This window comes from Erigeron canadensis, chromosome 2, assembly GCF_010389155.1.
Source record: "Erigeron canadensis isolate Cc75 chromosome 2, C_canadensis_v1, whole genome shotgun sequence".
Taxonomy (NCBI): Eukaryota; Viridiplantae; Streptophyta; class Magnoliopsida; order Asterales; family Asteraceae; genus Erigeron; species Erigeron canadensis.
The window spans coordinates 35,935,002-35,956,280 of NC_057762.1; the positions used below are offsets into that span (position 1 = coordinate 35,935,002).

General features: G+C 34.6%; 1 protein-coding gene and 2 non-coding genes across 4 annotated transcripts; 2 read left to right on the plus strand and 1 right to left on the minus strand.

The window, feature by feature from the left end:
* Window positions 1-1,251: 1,251 nt before the first annotated feature.
* On the plus strand, window positions 1,252-1,335 carry TRNAL-CAA. Its single transcript has one exon. It is a non-coding gene; the product is annotated as a tRNA-Leu (tRNA).
* Window positions 1,336-2,937: 1,602 nt separating this feature from the next.
* On the minus strand, window positions 2,938-3,021 carry TRNAL-CAA. The gene has a single exon. It is a non-coding gene; the product is annotated as a tRNA-Leu (tRNA).
* Window positions 3,022-7,627: 4,606 nt separating this feature from the next.
* Window positions 7,628-21,257, plus strand: LOC122586802 (protease Do-like 7). Of its 2 annotated transcripts, XM_043758789.1 has the most exons (25): window positions 7,636-7,721; window positions 7,839-8,126; window positions 8,218-8,288; window positions 9,275-9,409; window positions 9,813-9,871; window positions 10,335-10,371; window positions 11,000-11,125; window positions 11,355-11,444; window positions 15,087-15,152; window positions 15,247-15,303; window positions 15,390-15,455; window positions 15,983-16,090; window positions 16,517-16,597; window positions 16,682-16,731; window positions 16,815-16,980; window positions 17,069-17,506; window positions 17,639-17,821; window positions 17,961-18,066; window positions 18,141-18,311; window positions 18,430-18,545; window positions 18,612-18,836; window positions 18,974-19,189; window positions 19,291-19,448; window positions 20,016-20,127; window positions 20,858-21,257. In XM_043758789.1, the coding sequence occupies exons 2-25, from the start codon at window positions 7,853-7,855 to the stop codon at window positions 21,026-21,028; spliced, it is 3,282 nt and encodes a 1,093-aa protein (XP_043614724.1). In that variant the 5' UTR covers window positions 7,636-7,721; window positions 7,839-7,852; the 3' UTR covers window positions 21,029-21,257. The 2 variants fall into 2 exon arrangements, with proteins under 2 accessions (XP_043614725.1, XP_043614724.1); XM_043758790.1 differs by having other exon boundaries at window positions 7,628-8,126; window positions 18,430-18,509.
* Window positions 21,258-21,279: the final 22 nt, after the last annotated feature.

Genomic DNA, 21,279 nt, shown 5'->3' on the forward strand with positions numbered 1-21,279 from the left:
CCAAAAGTTACATTGAGTGGATGATGATATTTATGATATATACTAATAGATAAAAAGAGTGTCAAACTTTAACTCTCATCCTTAACTTTAATTTTGTGGTATCTTAGGACCTGAGGAGTTATTAGTGGACCTATCTATGGCTTAAACAAAGATGTGTGGGGTGGCTGGGCTAACATATCATATGACCATAAAGCCTTGTTTTTTAAGAATGATGGTTGCCATAAACAGAAATTTATTTGGACATTAGTCTAAGTTTATTCTATCCGTTGTAATAACTGCATAAAATATCATCAAATAGTGACATGCATGTGTATATGTATAAATAGGCCAGTCTAACCAAACCAAATTATACTTTTCTCTTAAAGTAGGCTGGCTAGATGGGTGTTTAACATCTTGTTATAGCATATACTCAGATGTCGTGTTTGGCTACATTCGATTATATCGTGGTTTTGGTTTATTTAAGAATTAGGCAAGAAAAATATCGAGTGGGACGAACCAAAAATAAAGTCGGATGTTCTGGCTTTAATTCAATATGTCATGTTATGTTATGTTATTATTAGCTTTATTCTAAATATCTAAAGACTTCAATATAAGTAACGAATCAAGGATGAACATGGATCCCAACTGGTTTTCAGTTAAAGTCGTGTGTACATATTCGATCTATAGAGATTATTCTCTTATTTGTTAATTTGTTTTGCAAAAAGTCAATGAATAAGCTTGTTTATCAAGGATGTAATGTAATGTTCCATGCCTTTTGAGTCAACCCGGTGGACATTTTTATTAGTTGGATGATGTGACCAACGAGAATAACAATTAAAAAGAAAGTAATCAAAAAATCCACAGTAGTATCAATGGTACCAAATCCGGTCCTCTATGAAGTGGGAAAGTGTATTATGGGCAACCTTACACCGAAGGTAGATAGGTTGCTTGTTAGAGGATGTTCGACCATCTTTTCAAGGAATGATAATCAAACTCCGTCCTTTCTTTACTGGAAGATTTTTTTCCGGCTAATCCCACCTTGCTTGTTAATCGGAAAAAATGTTATACCATATTACGATACATATTATAAACTATATCACCAAAGTCACCAAGTTGAAGCTGTTTCCTGCGATTTGTTACTGGTCTTTGTGACTCAACAAGTTAAACAACACAGATATATTTTTTTAAACTGATCTAATTATGCTTGCAAAAACAATTATTAATTTGAGATGTTTTGGATAAATAGTAAAAAGATCTGAAACAAAGTAACTAGTCAGGATGGCCGAGTGGTCTAAGGCGCCAGACTCAAGTTCTGGTCTTCGAGAGAGGGCGTGGGTTCAAATCCCACTTCTGACAATAATTATTTTGTTTTCATAACCAGATAAATACATAGAACGATTTTATTTTACAATAAACACTTTTGAGTATTCCGTTTGTTGAAACACAATTTGTATATTAGACAACTAAATGTCTGCTGCAACATATACTATACCTCAATACTTAGAGCAGCAAAATCAAAATAACAAGTCCAACGTTTCCTGGATCAGCAAAAAAATCCATGATTGACCACCAAACCCACCTTAATTAGATTGCATTGGCCTTTAGTACTCATGTAAGAATCGTGTATTATCTGGACCCTGGAGCCGAATCATGTTTTGGATCTTGCACAAATATTATGCCAATTTTGTTAATAACACTTCAAAGACAAGTGTTTACTCATCGATAAGCCAACGACTTAAACAATTTTAGCTTATCTACAATAAAACAACAGGACCTTAATATTTTTCGGTAGCAACTGTCCAAAGTTTACCCCGCTTCAAGTTGGATCTTCATTTGTTTCAGTTTCTTCACAATTACGCGGAGATATATTCAGTGTAGAGTACATTACTCGTGGAATTCACCAACTGTCTATGCGCAGAACCCAAAAGTGAAAACTTCTACTTAAACGCTATATGAAGTTAAGTATTTGAAAGTGGTTACGTCTAAAACAAGCGTATGCTTAAAGATGTTAAGTCATTTTTAACGTGGGACGGACCTCAAGAGTCATCTCTAAGGTGAAATTGTAAAATGGGTGAATATGTTAGAGGCCATCATCAATTTTCATTCATGATCCCAGATAAGTGTCGGAAAAGTTACTTCCCTTACTTACGATTAAGTTGTATAAATAAGACACCATAGATTAAAATCCATGCATCCAAACGGTTTCTAAAGGGCAAGACTTGATTAGTCTTCTAAAGACATGTGAAAAGAACATGAAGTGATCTTTCTTTTTTTCACATCTTAGAAGTGGTATTCTACTAGCCTGTAATATTTTGCATTTATATACTGGCTTACTATCAATGATTGCTTTATTGGTACTCCGTATATAATTATAGGTATTTGCTAACGAATGCCCAGGACATTAACTTGATTTTTTAATATTAAAAAAAATATATAGTTATGATTCATTTTATAATGGTGAGAATTAACTTGATTTTGTGACTATTTTGATGTTCGGTTTTTTTTTAAGAACGACATTATATATTAAAAACAAGAAACATCTAGTAAAGTGCTAGTTGTTCAAGAGTACAAACAATACAATTGTAGTTACATTATCTGGAATCAATTAATACACGACTCTAGATACCTCTTGAAACTTGAACTACGAGGATTATAAAAAGGATAAAATAAAAAACTCACACCAACCACAAGAAACCCGATATGCGAGAAAAATCCACACGAAAACGGGGGCTGAGTCACCAACTCACTAGACGTTGGTTTAATAACCATTAATTACATTAACTAGAAAACTCGGAGTTCGCACTACCCGAAGACATTCGTTTACAAATCACATAATAATATTAATGACAGGCTTAGAATTTACTAATAAAAATGGAGGAGTTAAATGGAAGATACAATATTAAGCAGCTTTAAAAAAAAAAAAAACAAGCAAGGCTTTCGAGTATAAAAGAAAAGAGTTGTCAGAAGTGGGATTTGAACCCACGCCCTCTCTCGAAGACCAGAACTTGAGTCTGGCGCCTTAGACCACTCGGCCATCCTGACATCTTGTTTACATTTGTTGAATAACTATATATATAAACGAGAATATATTAGCAATTTTTTTAAATTATTCATATCCCAGTCATTTATAAATCGTACTTCTTTGCTAAAAGAAATTCTACAAATAATTTAATTTGATTCTTTTTGTAGTGTTATGATTCTTTTAAGTTGTAAGTCATACCTGAATTATGTTTGAGATAAGATAATGACTACGTACCAATGATGGTTAAAATCTTAATTTTCTTATAATATATTTTTTTTTCAAACTTTATAAGATCAAAAAAATAAAAAAAAAGGAATAATTAAAATATTCTACACAACCATTAAACCGACAATAATTTATTTTTTTTAAATAACATAAAATCATCAATCATTTAAATAACAATATTTAATAAAAAGTCCTTCAGTGAAGCAGGTTTGAGTCCTGCAGAGGGGGCAAGGCTTTATCCCAATTAAAATGTCGTGCATTCGGGCAGTTTAGTTAGAGGTTTCTCCTTCTACAAGGTATTGAGGGTGAGGAGGCTCTCTAGCATAGACCCGATTAAGAGAACGTAAGCTAGATTCTTTGTTGCGAGCAATTGATCTACACCTTTCAAAAAAAATTAAATAGACAATATGCAACAATATTGCATAGGGTATGTAATAAAACAAGTATCAAACATGATCAACGTATGTCAAAAGATCAACAAAATCAGAAACTAGGAGAATAATATATATAACTTTTGTCAGACCATAAATTTGTTACTGTACTGTAAAACTGAAAGTAAAAAATTGTTACAAATCTTGACACCCATATGAACATCAAAATTTTGCACTAGTAGTAATTTTTTGGTCTAGTGCAGGAAATTTATCAAAACATCGACCATGAGCAATAAATTTACAACATAACTATTTTAAAATTTGCTTCCTTTAGGCTTGAACTTGCACCCAGCTTGCTTTGTATCACACCTGAATATTTCACGCTCATTTGGGCAAAATTTTAGATCGTCTTTCATCTATTTTAACTCCAAAATGCATTAAAAACCTTCCAAGTTACACAATTAACTTACAAAACTTTTGCGAAGCAATAAAAGACATGAAGTTGACAATATACAAACAAAATGTAACTAATTAACTAAGTATTGACCGAAATTGAACCAACCCTTAAAATATATATAAGTGGACCAATATGAAATATCAAAAAACAGTATGTTGCTTAACGAGTCCATTCAAATGTTACTAAGTTACAAATTCATCAACCAGAACTTATGTAATAGATCAACCTATATGCATTAACATCTTATCCATAAGTATTTTAAATGTTGAAACCTCAAAAGATATCAATCCTCATGATCCAACACAAAGAATGAAACTATAGAAGACTTCGGCGTCATAAATTCAATTTTTTATTGCAAAACTTGGCAACTTTGCCTTGCTTTCTATATTTTGTTGTTTTCTTATGCCAACTTTTCGACGCGAACAAAAAAATGGAAAAGAAGAAGAAAAAGCAAAAACAAAAAAAAAGTTAATACCTAATCTCCACTAACGTAATTTATACTATTTATATAAACAAATTATCCCAAAAAAATTTAACACTCTACCTTTAAAATCTCTAATTTACCATTTTAATCTATAATACCATCAAACACTTTATCCCTGAAATTTTAAAAATACCCTTAAAAAAACCTTACGCGTGTCCCTTTTCTTCCCTGAAGTTACTCACATAGTATACCCAAAAAACACATATGCGTTACTGAATTTAATAATCAATCAACATAAAAAACGCTCACTCTAAAACAACAACGACGGTTTGCACTTTCAGTCAGACTAAAAAACACTTGAGTTGAATCATACATTCATGTAATAACACGGTACCGCTACTTAACCAATGTTTTTTTCCTATGTCCCGCCGCATTGCGCAGGTACAAGGCTAGTAGTATATTAATTAATATTAACTAAATAGATGTTCCAGTAGTTCCACGCTATGCGACGGTGATAATGGTAGCGACGGTTGAGTGATGGTGACGACGAATAGTATGTGTTATTGTTGATATATAATAATGTAATGTAGTTATTTTAGAGTTAATAAATAGATGTTGCGAGTTAATTCATTAGTGATATGTGGACATATTGAATGAGCGATTGTTATTTATTTAAGCTTAAGTATATAACATGTCATATAATATGTTTTTAATATTTATTGTAATTAAATAATAAATGATTTAGTTTCACTTTTTCATGAATTTAAATATTAAGATAAAAGTGATTTTTATATTAAAATTTAAGTACATAACAACTTTATGTTCTCATATCTTATCATATATTTTGATGTACTCTAACAAACAATTTATGTACATTTGTATGTTATTATGGGAAAAGCATTGTCTTAGGTGGTGTTACACTCAAATCTAGGAGATTTTTTTTTTTAACGGTAAATATTTAGTCTACTAAATTACACCAATTAATTTTAAACTACCTCATGCCAAAGGAGACCTATTTCTAGTGAACATTTAATAAACTTGAAGTGGTAAACGTTTTCTTCGTAAGTATTATTATCCCTAACTTTTAATATTAACATTAATTTGTGAACTTTGATGTCATCTATTTTTGTGTGCCGAGAACAATGCTCATTGAACTACTAAGGAATGATTTGCCGAGAACAATGCTCATTGAACTACTAAGGAATGATGATATGTAAGACCATTCCCTTGTAAGAGGTTTTGTGTTCAAACCTTGAGCACATACGAATTAAGTTTTTTTTATGAGGGTTTGATTTGGACATACCTAGGTTCGAGTCTGAGAGGGAAAGGTTTACCCATATTAATCGTCGTGCCTTCAGGCAGATTAGTAGGGGATTTTTCCTCCACCGGGTATTTAAATTAGATATTTCTACTTCGAGAGAGCTCTCTAGCATGGACCCGGTTAAAACAACGTATGCTAGACCTCTCGCTGCCGAATCGCAACTCAGAGTTTCCTGTGAAATTCACCTATAAAAAAAAAGAGACCTACTTCTAGTGTACATTTAATGAACTTGAAGTGATAAAAGGATTTTTTTTTTTCCCTTATTAACGATTATAATATCCTTAGTTTTTAACGAGCATAGTGTCCGCGCGTTGCGGCAAAAAACGAGATGAAGTGTGGTGGTAGAGATCGACGGAGGCGATGGAGAAGGAGGGCGGCAGGTGATAGAAGGCCGATGAAAGTGTGTTATGATTAGAGAGAATGAGGAAAAGAGGGTATATAAGGATTTTATCTTTTAATATGGGTATTTTGGAAATTAAGAGAAAAAATGTGGAATTTCTTAATCCAATATGCATTATAAGGAGGTATAGATACTAACATTAATTTGTGAACATTGATGTCTATCTATTTTTGTGTGTCTAAGAACAATGCTCGTTGAACTACAAAGGAACGATGATTTGTAAGCTTGATTTATCGGATGAATAAATTCTTCTTTTTGGGTTGACATTGGCAAGTTTGGTTAACGCCAACAGATTCTTTACCTTCGATGTTATTCACGAATATGTGGGATTGGGTGTCGATCAAGAAAAAAAAAGTGTTTAAAGGTATTGTCATCGGTCACATGCTAGTTAAATTTAAAAGTTAAAAACGAAAAAAATTCTCTAATGTAATAGGGACTCAATTGTGTTAAGTGTGAACTGCGAAGTCTTTAAAAAATTTTCTTGGGTATAAGATAGAGGTAGAATGTCCAACCTCTCTATGGAAAGTTGGTGTAAATTCATTCTTTTATAACCTTTGAGTGTTTGTAATGGTGTTTGTGTTAAGGATGACAATTTTGACACGGAACCTGTTAACACGACATGTTTTTAACAGGTTTTGTGTTTGACCTTAACAGGTTTCGTGTATTAACAGATCATTACCTGTTAGGACCTGTTAAGATTATACTATATATAAAATACTACGAATTTATATTATAATTTGATATATGATTTTTATAAGGTAAATGTCCATGAACTTTTGTAATGTAAAGATTATTATTGCTATATAATAGTTGGGAATTGTAAAAAAATTTGTATCGTTAAGGTTTTTTTTTAATATTAGTCAAGAATTCTATAAAATATATGTTAACAGGTTTCTTAACAGGTGCACCTGTTAATTTTCGTGTCATGTTCGTGTTTGAAAAAAATGACACGATTAGTTAACAGGTCGTGTTCGTATTTCACCTTAACAGGTTCGTGTCTTAACAGGTTCCGTGTGACCTGTTATGCTAGCCTTAGTTTATGTGGACTATGGAAGGCTTCCACTTCGGTGTCGTCAGGGTGATCCATTATAAGAGGTGGTGTGGTAGTGATATGGAAGCCTCAAGGTGAGTGTGTCCACCTTGAGAAAAGTTGGGTGGTGATAGTGTGGTTAATTTTTTATTGTTTTATTTTTATTAGATTGGTTTTTCTAATATTATAGGTCATAGTTTTTGGGGTACCATTACTAATGCTCTTATGCTACGTATGGAACTTGTAATCTCACCTGTCATTTTAGGGGTGTGGTGTGAAAAAAGTTTCTTTATAAGAAAAATTTAATATTTTCTTTAATTTATTATCGAAGGAAGAAGAAAATTTGACAACTAAATCAACCAATAGTTTGACTTGACTCCAAAAAGGCCCAAAACACACCGGAACACACACACATATGAGTAAATCACATGTAGCTCCACATCAGAAAGTCATAAACAAAAAAGCAGCAAAAGAAAACATCCAACTGAAATTGTACTCTTCTCGGTCAAACCTCCCTCCCTCCCTCCTATTTCTGTTATATATATATACATCACATTATATAAATACAAACAATTTGTTAACATTATAAAGTTGTATTTGTAAATCAAGCTAGTCAGGCCCAGATGGAAGACGTATTGGATTCATCTGAAATAAAAGATGAGAATGATCAGTTGGGTATGGAAATCGATCCACCACCGTCAGAGAAACAAGAAGGCCATGCCACGGCTGAAGACTGGCGAAAAGCATTGGACAAGATTGTTCCGGCTGTTGTCGTCTTACGTATGACTGGCTGTCGTGCTTTCGACACCGAATCAGCTGGTTCCAGCCACGCTACTGGTTTTGTTGTTGATAAACGCCGTGGAATTATCCTGACTAATCGTCATGTTGTTAAGCCTGGTGAGATGATCGACTCTTACCAATAATGTCCTCTTTTTCTTTTCTTTTAAAAAAAAATAAAATAATTTATATGGTTTTTTTGTGAGTGTAGGTCCTGTGGTGGCAGAAGCTATGTTTGTGAATCGTGAAGAGATCCCGGTGTATCCGATATACAGGGACCCAGTGAGTTGTTTAATTGGATGTCTTGTTATTTATGGATGTTTAAAATTAAAAAAGTTTTAACTTTTGGTGTTAGTGATTTTAAAGTAATTTTGCTGTTCAAATTGTACTTGTTGATCGGTTAGGAGGTACCAAATGTACACTTATAAGTCTGTGTTAAGATCAAATGTTAATCAGGGTCACACTTGATCAGTGTCAGTGATCGTGCTCACTTGTGACCCATAAGACCTTTAGTTGTCCCTAACGTTTTGTAACTTCCCAGAAACTGTTTTTGTTTTGGAGATGTTCTATATATACATGATGATGTTTAAAACATAAATTAAGAAACTTTCTTGTTCCTAGATTCTTGTAATTGCTTAATATACCTTCATTTTGTGTCCTATACCTTTTTTTTTTCTTCGTTTGGCCCCGCTGCATCCTTTATGAACTTTTTAACAGTAATTTAAATTGTTAAGCTCATATATCAATTTCAAAATAGGTAACCACATTGTATTAAAAGCTGCATATTCTTATAAGCATATAACATATGTTTTGACCATGTAAGAGTACGATGACCTTATGAACTAAAATATGTGCATTACACAAAATGAGCAACCCTCAAAAATACGTTATACTTTGGTGACTTTAACCCATTCCATTATCCATTAGAACCAACTTTAAGGGGTTATTTACCTTTGCGGTCACAGTTTGTGCTGGTTATACCAGATATACTAGTTCATAAAGTATGAGGCTTTTGCAGTTTGGGTATATCATATCCTGAAATTAATAGTCCATTGTCTAAATATTTTGGTACTTTATTGGGTGTATTCAAGTGAAGTCATTTTTTAAAACATGTGTGATTTAGTATTCTACTGTTTTTTATATACTACCTTGCAAAAAAAAAAAAAAAAACTGTTTTAATTTTGACATGAAAACCATTTTTATGAAAAACTTTGCAGCAGATAGCCATTTCGTGCATGATGGACAATATTTTGTTTCTGTAATTTCAGGTTCATGATTTTGGATTCTTTCGCTACGATCCTTCTGCAGTACAGTTTTTGAGCTATGAAGAGATCCCTCTTGCTCCTGAAGCTGCTTGTGTAGGACTGGAAATTAGAGTTGTTGGTAATGATAGTGGAGAGAAGGTACATTTATGTTATTGGAATGATCAAGCATGACTGTCAGAGCGTCGGATATACTTGATAGTTGATACCTATGTGACTATGCGATGATACGGCTGTGTACATGATTTTAGTCTCAGAATCTCAAGGGTGTAAAATTGAAAATAACATAACATTGGATCTCTTCAAATCACTTAACACTTACATTTGCACACACAGTGATTTGCTCATAATATTCCATTAGTTAATACCTGACAATAGTTCGATAATTGTGACTATTCTCAATGTTCTTTTTTTTTTATATGCCTACAAGTTACAACCATTCAGAAGTTGATAGTAACTTTCTTCTTGATAATAACCCTTTATACTTTTTATTATCAAATCATATATTAGCAATGCTGATTTATTTTCACTCTGAAACTTACAGATCTCTATTTTGGCTGGTACCCTTGCTCGTCTGGATAGGGATGCCCCAGTTTATAAGAAGTATGCTTCTTGAATCTTGATAGTATTTTCTCTATTTGTATCATTCTTGATATTATGTTGGTGGGTGTAAAATTAAGTTATAGCCATTTTGGTGGGTCGATTAAATAGGTCTAGTAACTATGTTTTTGTTATTGTTGATCATCATATTCTTTGATTTGCTTTGCTACATGGTATTATATCTTGTCAACTTTTTTGAAACTTCTCCTTTTCTCTCACATGTTTTTATTCTAACTGCATCTTTGGAAAAGATGACGACATTTTTATCATCAAAAACCTTTGCAACTTACATTTTTTTTTCAGTTTAATGAGTTTCACTACACCTATGCGTCTAATTTATATAATTGGCGTTGGTTATATTAATTTTCTCTAGGATCTCTTAACATGTAATAATAGCTTAAAAAAATGAATGCAACCCTTGCCATCATTCATCATATTTTAACAATAAGACCTTTTCTTGCTGCAGGGATGGCTACAATGATTTCAATACATTCTACTTGCAGGTGAGCTTTCTGCTATTCATGTCATTCGTTTTGGTTGTAGTGGTTGAGAGAAAGTAATTTGCTGCACACGTTTAGAGATTCCACCATGGACGGGGTGGGCGGGTTGGGTAAAAAAGCAGGTGGTTTATAAGTATGGATCAGAAAGGGACGGGTGGGTTAACCCACTGACCCTTTTTGTTTCCCTTCTTTATATAATTGCAGCAAGTATATTGTTAACAATCTATACTGTTAAAAACAAAGAGGGTGCTAGCAAATTAATCTTTGGCGAGTTTTAAGCCATTAAACTGGTTTCATTTTTAGCCAGGCTTAATATAACCCAAACCAACCCACTACTTATGTATATGATTAAGTTGCTACTTGTACATACTAGTTCATATTGGCAGCACTGTCGCGCATCATTCATTGAGGTGTTTTAGTCTGTTTATTGCTGTTAGATTTTTCCAAGTGTTTTTTGGTTTCTAGTTTAACATCTCTTTATCAACAACCATCTTATGTATTTAGATACATAGGAATATAACACACAATTCTGGAAAAAAACTATAGAAACCCTTAGACATATTACTAGTCACAATGTGACTACATTATGTCATGAAATTGGTTAGTTTTCACTGATGTGTATACCTACCAGGCAGCTTCAGGTACTAAAGGTGGTTCTAGTGGCTCCCCAGTTATTGATTGGCAGGGAAGGGCAATTGCATTGAATGCCGGTGGCAAGACTTCTGGTGCTTCAGCTTTTTTCTTCCCCTTAGAACGAGTAAGTACAATTTGTAATTATGACTGTTAGGCTTTATTCATGAACAGAAGTAAGTTACAAAGTCATCAAAATGATAATGTACTTTTTCAAGATGTTCGTTTTTCCTAGAAGGCTTAAGGCTCTTATATAGTTCCCCTTTTATTTCCTTTTGAGAGCATTATTCAGTGGGTATCTTGTTTTACTAGTACAAATTTTATAGAGCCATGAGCTTTAAAGTTGGAATTTGCAGGTGGTGAGGGCGTTAAGTTTCTTGCAGAAGGGAAGAGATTCTTGTCTAGATAAGTGGCAGGCTGTTACAATACCTCGCGGTACCCTCCAGGTCTGTGACTTTCTTCTTGGTCTTTTTATAGATCTGCTTTATTCTGTAGGTTAATATAGCTACTATCTCATAGTGGTCAGCGTTAATATTGAACATATTTGATCACTATCAACTTCTTGTTTCCGTTATTGACATTCAAGTGACATTGCATTTTTTGCTTTTTGATGAGATTTTGATGGTCATCTCTAAATGGATCATTTTTTTTTTATCTATCACTGTTGTTATTTCATTGGAAGTGATTAGGTTGCATGTTAGTAATTCCAGCATAAATATGATGGAAACGCTTGCTAACAATGCTTTTATTAAAGATTAGGCGATTATCAAGAACCAATTTTTATGAATAAATAACTATGAAATTTTCCTAGAGATAAAGTCATCATTTGTCCAGCTATTCTGGAATTATGACAAGAGGATATCAGGTACAAAAGTATGCTTAATTTGGAAATAGTTAACTGTCTTGAAATTTAAGAAAGGAGTGGAGAAGAGTTTGTTGTCCCAGTAGGATCAAGAATAAGAAATATGTAATAAACTTCGTATATAGAATGAATTATAATCGTTATTACACACCTATGAATTGTTGTCTACACATATCCTATATATACTAGTTGAATGGTTACGAGTGAACCATTGCAATGCTTTGGTGGTAACCGCCACCTATTCCTACGGTGGTGTTGATGGTTGTGTCTTTTGGCCAACCATTACACCCTTTCAAGTATTGTCTAATTACATAATCACACCTTCTAATTACATACTAATATAACTATGCATATAAGTCTTCGCTTTAACTATGTCGATGGTTAATTCCAACATTCTCCCCCTTAACCATTGACGTAGTTAATCTTCAATCTTGTCTTCATTGTCTTCACTTGTACTTTGAATTTCTTTTCATCTTATGCTTGATCTTTTGAACCAACTTTGAAGTAATAGTGCTCCAAAAGTGTGTCTTGACTTTAGGCTTTCTTCCTTCATACATATCATTGCTTTTGACTTGTTGATCTTCCATGCTTAGTTCCTCATAGTCCTCTTCAGTCTCTTTCTCTTGATCAAGTCTTCTTACATATTTTTCTAGTAGAAATTTTCCCAACTTTAAGTCTTCATCATCATCGAAATTTTCAAACGGATTGCTTTGATTCGTTGGCGCATCTTTGCCAAGTTTTTCTTGAGTCTCGTTAAAGCTTGTGGATGCCATTAATAATTGTGGTTCTACGTCTTCTTCCACAAGGTTTGATACTTCTTCTCTTTGTCGTCTTTGAGGTCTTCGTCGACAATCTGATGCATAATGTCCAAGTTTATTGCAATTATAGCATCTTACATTATTCACATTCCTTGTAAATCCTTCTTGATCTTGAGGGGATTTCTTTTCTTCATTGTAACTCTTGAATGTATCTTTCGAATAATTATCGTTTCTTCCATGTTGTCTTGAATTGTCATAACCTCGGTTATGTGGTGGAACATATCTTCCTCTTCCTTGATTATCATAGCGTTGTCTTCGACCATTGTTGTCATGTCTTGTAAATAATAGTTTATCTTGATGCTCGAAGATCTTTCCTTTCTTAATCTTTATCCTTTCTTCAAAGGCCTTTAATCTTCCAATAGCTTCGTCGAAAGTCAGTTCATCTAGATCCGAGTATTGCTCAATTGACGCCACAATTTGAATGAATCTCTCTGGTACAGAATTTAACAATTTTCGCACACGGGTTGCATCATCGAGTGTTGATCCAAGACTTGTCATTTGTGATGTAATACTTGTCATTTTCGCGGTGAATGAATCAATAGTTTCATCTTCCTCCATTTGTAACATCTCAGATTCGGATTTGAGAGTTTGTAGTTTCGCCTTTTGTACTCGATCTACTCCAACATTTCGAGTTTTTAATGTATCCCAAACTTCTTTTGCATTTGCGCAACTTGCTACTTGCAATATTATATCTTCGGGTAATCCTTGAAATAGATACCCAATCGCGGTCTTGTCTCGCTTTTCATCGGCTTCACTTTTATCGGACGCGACCATTTCCCATAGACCATTTGCTTGTAGAATAATCTTCATTCTTATCGACCATATCGTATAGTTTGTTGTCGTCGATAACAGACATTGGAAATAGTGTGTCGATCCTAATCCCTTATCGTTATTCGAACTCTCCACATCTTCTTTTCTCATACTTATTTATTAAAAGTGTTTATAATGATCTTTAATTTTAAAAATAAATCTTTTTGGAAATCACAGGTTTATAAAAGATTTTGAACTCTAAAAACAAATACTAGAGATCTATATCTTTGTTTCAAAGATAACTTATATATTAAATAAAATCAATATTTAAATAAGAATCTGGAATGTTATCCTTGATAAAATCCTTGTATAAAACTAGTAGAGCCTTATCCTTACACAATCACTTTCACAATTAAACAATTATCTCTTAGGAATAATGAAAAGGGGTTGACTAGTAAAACCTGGAGGCCTTTTAAAAGACCCGTCGTGTCCCTGATGACCGCTCCTTTTCTTGTTACTAATTCTTCAATATCCCAAATAATATATGCTTCTTCCTTCGCTTTTATATGCACAAAAACCCCCCAAAAAATTAGGGTTCTTCTTCTACTCCCTCTGAATCGCTATGCTTCTGAATCATTTATTCTTCTTAATGAAGTTATTTTCTATTTATCTCTCTAGTAATCTGATTGAAACAAAAGTTTCAATTTTAAAATCTGATTGAAAGATTCGATGGTCGGTTGTTCGAAGACGGCGAACAAAAACGGTTTATCTCTTCTTGCTTTCTGATTGAAACGGTTATGTTTCAATGTTTGTTAACTGATCGAAAAAAACAGTTTCGATATTTCGGTTGTTCGATGACGGCGGACAAAAATAAACTTTGATCTTCTGTTGTTTGGTATTCGGCAAACAACTTTCTGAATAGGTTTTATCAACGGCGATTGAAAACGGCAATCGAAAATCTGAATAACGGTGATTGAAACGGCAATCAAGTGATGTTGTAAGCGGTGATTGAAAATGGCAATCAAATGGTTATAACGGTGATTGAGAACGGCAATCGAAGCGACTGAAAAACGGCAGTCAATTAAACGGCAATTGAGTAAAAAAGCGGTACTGTTGTCCCAGTAGGATCAAGAACAAGAAATATGTAATAAACTTCGTATATAGAATGAATATAATCGTTATTACACACTTATGAATTGTTGTCTACACATATCCTATATATACTAGTTGAATGGTTACGAGTGAACCATTGCAATGCTTTGGTGGTGTTGCTTGGTGGTAACCGCCACCTATTCCTACGGTGGTGTTGATGGTTGTGTCTTTTGGCCAACCATTACACCCTTTCAAGTATTGTCTAATTACATAATCGCACCTTCTAATTACATACTAATATAACTATGCATATAAGTCTTCGTTTTAACTATGTCAATGGTTAATTCCAACAGAGTTATCAAGGTTTTACACTTTGTTGCATGAACCCACATGGAAAGTAGACAAGCTTTTTTACTTTATTGATTACTTAGACAAATATCATTTGTAACGCAAAGGATTGCATTGCAATGCAATTTTTTTTTAATTTAGTAAATTACTGTGACTATCATTTTCCTGCATATGTGGGCTGTTCAGGATTCACTTTTGTATAATATTTCTGATTATAGGCCACCTTTATCCACAAAGGATTTGAGGAAACCCGCCGGCTTGGTCTGAAAACTGAAACTGAGCAGGTTTGTAGTTTTTACTCGAATTTATATGTTGATTTTTTTGGAAGTTAAATATTAAAATTGTCCCATTGGCTTATCTGAATTAATTTTGGATTAGTTGGTTCGCCATGCATCTCCACTAAGTGAAACTGGGATGCTTGTTGTTGATTCAGTGGTGAGTTACCCATTTCTGTGGTTAAAATGCTGTTCAACTTGTCAAACAGTATTTTAGTGCCTGATGCTGTCATCGGCATGTTTTAGGTGCCAGGTGGCCCAGCACATAAACATTTAGAGCCAGGTGACGTGCTTGTTCGCATAAATGGGGAGGTATGTATAACTGTATAAGTCTTAGTTTTATCTCACTTAATTCTTTTTGTGTACTTTTATTCTGGAAATGTACACATTGAATTTCTTGGCTCACTTGTTTAGGTCTCTTCTAGGAACTTTTGGTAGGATTAGAAATTCACCTAATCGTAAACTTTTCAAACAAGATACCTATCATACACAACATTCCTGCTATAATTACTTGAGAATTGTTGGAGAAGAAGCATGTTTTTAACTGGTTAGCCTCATATTTAGGAGGATTAATAAATAAGATTTAGGTGGTCAACGTTATATGAAACTGTTGAACATCGATTTTTGGTTTGGGTGTCCTTAATTTAGAGATAAAGTTTGATTCAGTGCATAGGATCTTGTTTACTAATAGCGTAAATTGACAACTGATGTTATTTTAGATAATATCATCATATGTTTTATGATAGATTCATCTATGCAGCAAGTGAAAAACTTCTGCTCCTGTGATTCTTAAGACATAATCTGCAAATATTTGCTCAAGTGAATAAGCCTTCTTGCAGGTGCTTACTCAGTTTCTGAAGATGGAGACTTTACTAGATGATTGCGTGGGCAAAAATGTCGAGTTGGAGTTAGAAAGGGGTGGCACATCTTTGACTGTTCAGCTGGCGGTGAGTGACTAGTGTCTTACATCCATGTTCGACAATTTTTTCTTGATGCCAACATGTTAAATAAGTCAAGAGTCAAGACACTAGTCAATGGCTATCTTCTAACAATTATTCTCACACATGTGAAATTAGCTTTTTATCGAATATTAGTCTAATACTATCACAAGTTTGTGGGAAAATGACTATCGCAACAAGCATTCTATAGGTTTTGAACGGTCAGGAGTTCTGAAAATTAAAGACGTACCTGTGTATATGGTTTAGCTAAAATCTTACATTTTGTAAGTACTAAAAAAGTTGCAACTCACAAATTTACGAAAGACCTGTTATATTGGCTCAAAAGACTTGACAAAGATCTATATTTTATTTAAAATTATGCTTTGCTGTCCTTTATTGATGCAAAATTCAATCTAATTTCCATATTTTACTCAGGTTGAGGATTTACACTCCATAACTCCGAACTACTTTTTGGAAGTTAGTGGTGCAGTGATACACCCTCTCTCCTATCAACAGGTAACTTGGATCATCTGTGACTAGTTCATGTTATTCTTTATCCGTGACGTTGCTAGACTTGTTTTGATCATCTTTTCTTAACAGGCTAGGAATTTTCGTTTTCACTGTGGTCTTGTATATGTCTCAGAACCTGGGTAATTTCTTTGATAGAATCTGATAATTTAACTCTCTTTCGCTGGTGGGTTGATGACACTAATAAGCACATTTTCATCTACAGTTATATGCTTTATAAAGCGGGGGTACCACGGCATGCCATCATCAAGAAGTTTGCTGGTGAGGACATATCACATCTTGAAGACTTCATTAATGTTCTTTCTAAGCTTTCTAGAGGAGCTAGAGTTCCTTTGGAATACATAACTTACACGGATCGCCATAGGAGGAAGGTACTGATTAATTATCTGCAAATATTGTCACAAGAACCATTGGTAAGGGTATTTTAGATGTAGAAAAGTTGACTCTTTTTGGGCTCAGTCTGTCCTTGTTACAGTGGATCGACATGAGTGGTATGCCCCACCTCAGATATATACTCGTGATGACAGTTCTGGTAGTTGGATAGCAAAGCAAGCTCTGCCTCCAAATTCCCAACCTATCTCTTCTGGACTGACAAGCAATAGCGTTGTAGAAGGTAGTCTTGTCGAGCCTGTGCACCAAGATGGTGGTGAACTGGCTGATGGTGGTGACAGCATGGACATTAGTAGCTCTGAACGTGTTCAAGAGGAATCTGGCAACGAAACAGAAAAGCCTAGAGTGAGTGAAGATGTATCAGCTGATGATATTTTAATTTCTGAACCAGAAATTCCAACGTCTCCTGGAGATTCAGTTGAGAGAGACAATCATGACACATTAGCAGATTCTGGTAATGCTTCTGTTGCTGAGCGTGTAATAGAGCCCACTCTTGTCATGTTCGACGTAAGTTATCATAACTGATTTAATTCTCATATTTTTCTGCAGCTCATTCTAGATTTATTATTTAGTTTGACAAGATTTATGTAACAATGTTGAATGTCCTCTTACAATATCTTATGGTGTATGACATGCCAGGTCTATGTACCGTCATCATGTATGCTTGATGGTGTCCACTGTCAGCATTTTGTTGGAACCGGTGTGATTATATATCATTCCAAAGAAATGGGGTTGGTTGCAGTTGATAAGAATACCGTTGCTATATCAGCATCTGATATCATGCTTTCTTTTGCTGCCTTTCCGATTGAAATTCCTGGGGAGGTATGGGGCAAAATTATATACAAAGAAGGCCGACTGTTTGATTTTCATTTGGTTTTCAGCAGAATGAAAAAACAGGGCTTGACTTTAACTCTTATACTCCTCATTAACCATTTTAGGTGTTTGACTAAATACTTCTTAGGTGGTTTTTCTACATCCTGTTCATAATTATGCTATTGTTGCATACAATCCTTCTGCCCTTGGACCTGCCGGTGCTTCTGTGGTGAAAGCTGCTGAACTTCTTCCCGGTAGGAAAATTTGTACAGATTACCTTTTTTTCGTTATAGTTATATTGAACACTTATTATTTCACGCTGTTGCAGAACCTGCATTACGTCGTGGAAAGAGCGTGTATCTTGTGGGGTTAAGTAGGAGTTTACGAGCAACATCTAGAAAATCTGTTGTTACCAATCCATGTGCAACTCTAAGCATTGGATCAGCCGATTCTCCTCGTTATAGAGCAACCAACATGGAAGTCATAGAGCTCGACACTGGTACTTTGTTATTATCTATTGTTTAAAATGATATTTAAATATAGTAGTTTTAGTTTCTCCGTTCCAAACCTTTTTCTGGAAATATATTAATTTAAGTTCACTTGTGTTGTGTATGCAGACTTTGGTAGCAGCTTTTCAGGAGTGCTTACGGATGAGCATGGAAGGGTTAAAGCTATATGGGGGAGCTTTTCAACTCAGGTTCGTACTAATCGTGGATCAAAAAAGAAAAGGAAGGTTGGTTCCCTTAGTTCATTTCGAATCAATAGAAAGTTCACCAAAGCTAATAAGTCTTGCTTGCAGCTGAAATACGGAAATTCAACTGAAGATCATCAATTTGCCAGAGGTATCCCTATACATTCAATCAGCCAGGTCCTAAATAAAATCATATCAGGTGCAAAAGGACCGTCCCTCCTTATAAATGGTATCAAAAGACCGATGCCTCTTGTTAGGGTTTTAGAGGTTGAGCTTCATCCTGCTTTACTTTCCAAGGCTAGAAGTTTTGGGCTCAGCAACAAATGGATCCAAGTATGCTTCAAACATTGTTATTATCTTTATATATGCTCTGATTGTTTTCTTTATGTATGATGGTACAGAAACTTGGTTAAATACACAACTTAATGTTATCTATTTGTCGGCTGCTTTGTCGGCTGCTTTGCTCATAGGCTCTTGTAAAAAAGGATCCGGTAAGACGTCAAGTTCTACGTGTCAAAGGTTGTTTAGCAGGATCTAAAGCTGAAAATTTATTAGAACAAGGTGATATGATCCTTGCAATTAACAAAAAGCCAGTTACATGTTTTAACGATCTCGATGATGCATGCAATGCCTTGGATCTTTCTGATGACATGGAAGGAAAACTTGAATTAACCATCTTTCGTCAGGTTATTGAAATATATTACTTTAGACTTTATATTATCTGTTGTTCACCAATCACCATCCACATTTCGAGAATGTTAACTAGTTTTTCTTTATTGCTTCTTAGGGACATGAAATGGAGCTACTTGTGGGAACAGATATAAGAGATGGAAACGGTACCACACGTGTAATTAATTGGTGTGGATGCTTTCTACAGGAGCCACACCCGGACGTACGTGCCCTCGGGTTTCTTCCCGAAGAGGGTCATGGTGTATATGTCACAAGGTATAGTTTGACCCTTATTGCATAATACAGAGTCTCCATAGTCAGCATCAGGGACAAAAGTAATCCCTTGAGCAATGCTTGGTCATGTATTGCCATTTGCCACTATCTAGCAAATTTGACCCATACACTCATGGATAATCGATGCAGGTTATGTGGGTCAAACGGGTAAAGAAATTTATTTTTTTAACGGGAGGTCAAAAAGAAATGGATCAACTGAGACGTCTGTAATCAAAAGTTAATTTTATATATCAAGTTATCATTGATGTATGTGTAATCAAATTTTTTACATACATCAGTTTCTTGTAATCAAATTTGACACGGTAAATATTTAGAAGTACAAAAAATTTGAACAAAGATGTTTTGGGCATTACCTAACCCGCTCGTTTTGCTACCTCTAACTGCCACTATACTAGCTAAGTAAAAATCAGCCGGGGTAAGTTTGATGTTACACCCTAAAACACCTCCACTCAACTTTCTTTTATGGGTCGAAGACTAATCTTGGACCGTGCAGGCGTGCATTCATCAGTTTCAAGTTCCAACAATTAATTATTCTTGTGAAATTTGCAGGTGGTCTCATGGGAGTCCTGTGAATAGATATGGTTTATATGCTCTTCAATGGATTGTGGAAGTTAACGGGAAACCAACTCCTGATCTTGACGCCTTTGTTAGTGTGACAAAGGTAAAAATGTTCCTCTTTAGTGTTCAAGGTTGTTGATGTGATAGGTGTCAGGTGTTTGAATGTAATTAGTTAAAAATCTATATCAATATCATATATTTTGGAATAGAAGTATCACTACTTTCTTTAATAAAGCATATGACCATTATTTTGAAATTTTTAAGTAGAAGGGAACTACTATGTTAACCCTCCACCTAACCAATATCAATGGTTGATAATTAACATACAAGAGTCCCACCAACAAAGTTCCTCACATCACCAGAACCAACCATAATCCTGAGTGGGCGGTTGGCAAAGCCTGCCGCCGCCATCTCTAACCGTATGCCCTGGTTAAAACTTGATTCTTTAAGTAATTTAAACTTAAAGTTAACCACCTCCAAGAGTCCAAGATAGCCTAGTGGTTATCATCTTGGAGGCGGTCAGGGAAAAGTTTGGAAACGATCTCAGAATACCCTGGTTAGGCAACATACATCTAAGTTTAAAAAAAAACTCGCCTCCCTGGTAACCTGAATAAGGAAAACCTCCCCATTTATTTAAACTTTGATTGGAAATTTTAGAAATATCCACTACGATGCAGGTAGGATCCTAGCGAATGCAGACGAGTACTCCATTGGAATAAATATATTCTTTATATAGTAATTGTCTTAAAAGCTAAGTTAATTTGGGGATTGACTGTTTGTCAATACTGCAAGTGATGTGCCTGCATTTACCATACGATGGAATTGATGTGCAGGAAATTGAAGATCGGGAGTTTGTTCGTATAAAAATGATTCAATTGAACGGGAAGCCACGAGTGCTGACACTGAAACAGGACCTCCACTACTGGCCTACATGGGAGCTCAGATTTGACTCCGAGACTGCAATGTGGCACCGACATATCATTAAATCATTAGCAAATCATTAGCGATCGGTGATAGTCACTGAACACTTGGTACATATTAATTTGAATGATACTACCAATTGGATTGTAATGTAGCTGTAGCATTATATTCAAAATTCTGAGCTTGTTCCAAACATGTGGTCCCTATGCTACACTATAAAACTGTATGTGTATTGTGTGATGCTTTTGTTTTGGGTTTTCCTAGCATTCTGAACATTGTTTTTTGTTTATTACAGTAGTTTCCTTGGTTTCATTTGTTATAGGGTTGATGTTGT

What these genes read in the sequence shown, in the direction of transcription:
- LOC122586802 (XM_043758789.1), top strand. Translation starts at nt 7,853, where the DNA reads ATGGAAGACGTATTGGATTCATCTGAAATAAAAGATGAGAATGATCAG. An exon ending in GATGCCCCAGTTTATAAGAA is followed by an intron (nt 9,872 to 10,334) that starts GTATGCTTCTTG and finishes TTCTTGCTGCAG; the next exon opens with GGATGGCTACAATGATTTCA. An exon ending in TCAATACATTCTACTTGCAG is followed by an intron (nt 10,372 to 10,999) that starts GTGAGCTTTCTG and finishes TATACCTACCAG; the next exon opens with GCAGCTTCAGGTACTAAAGG.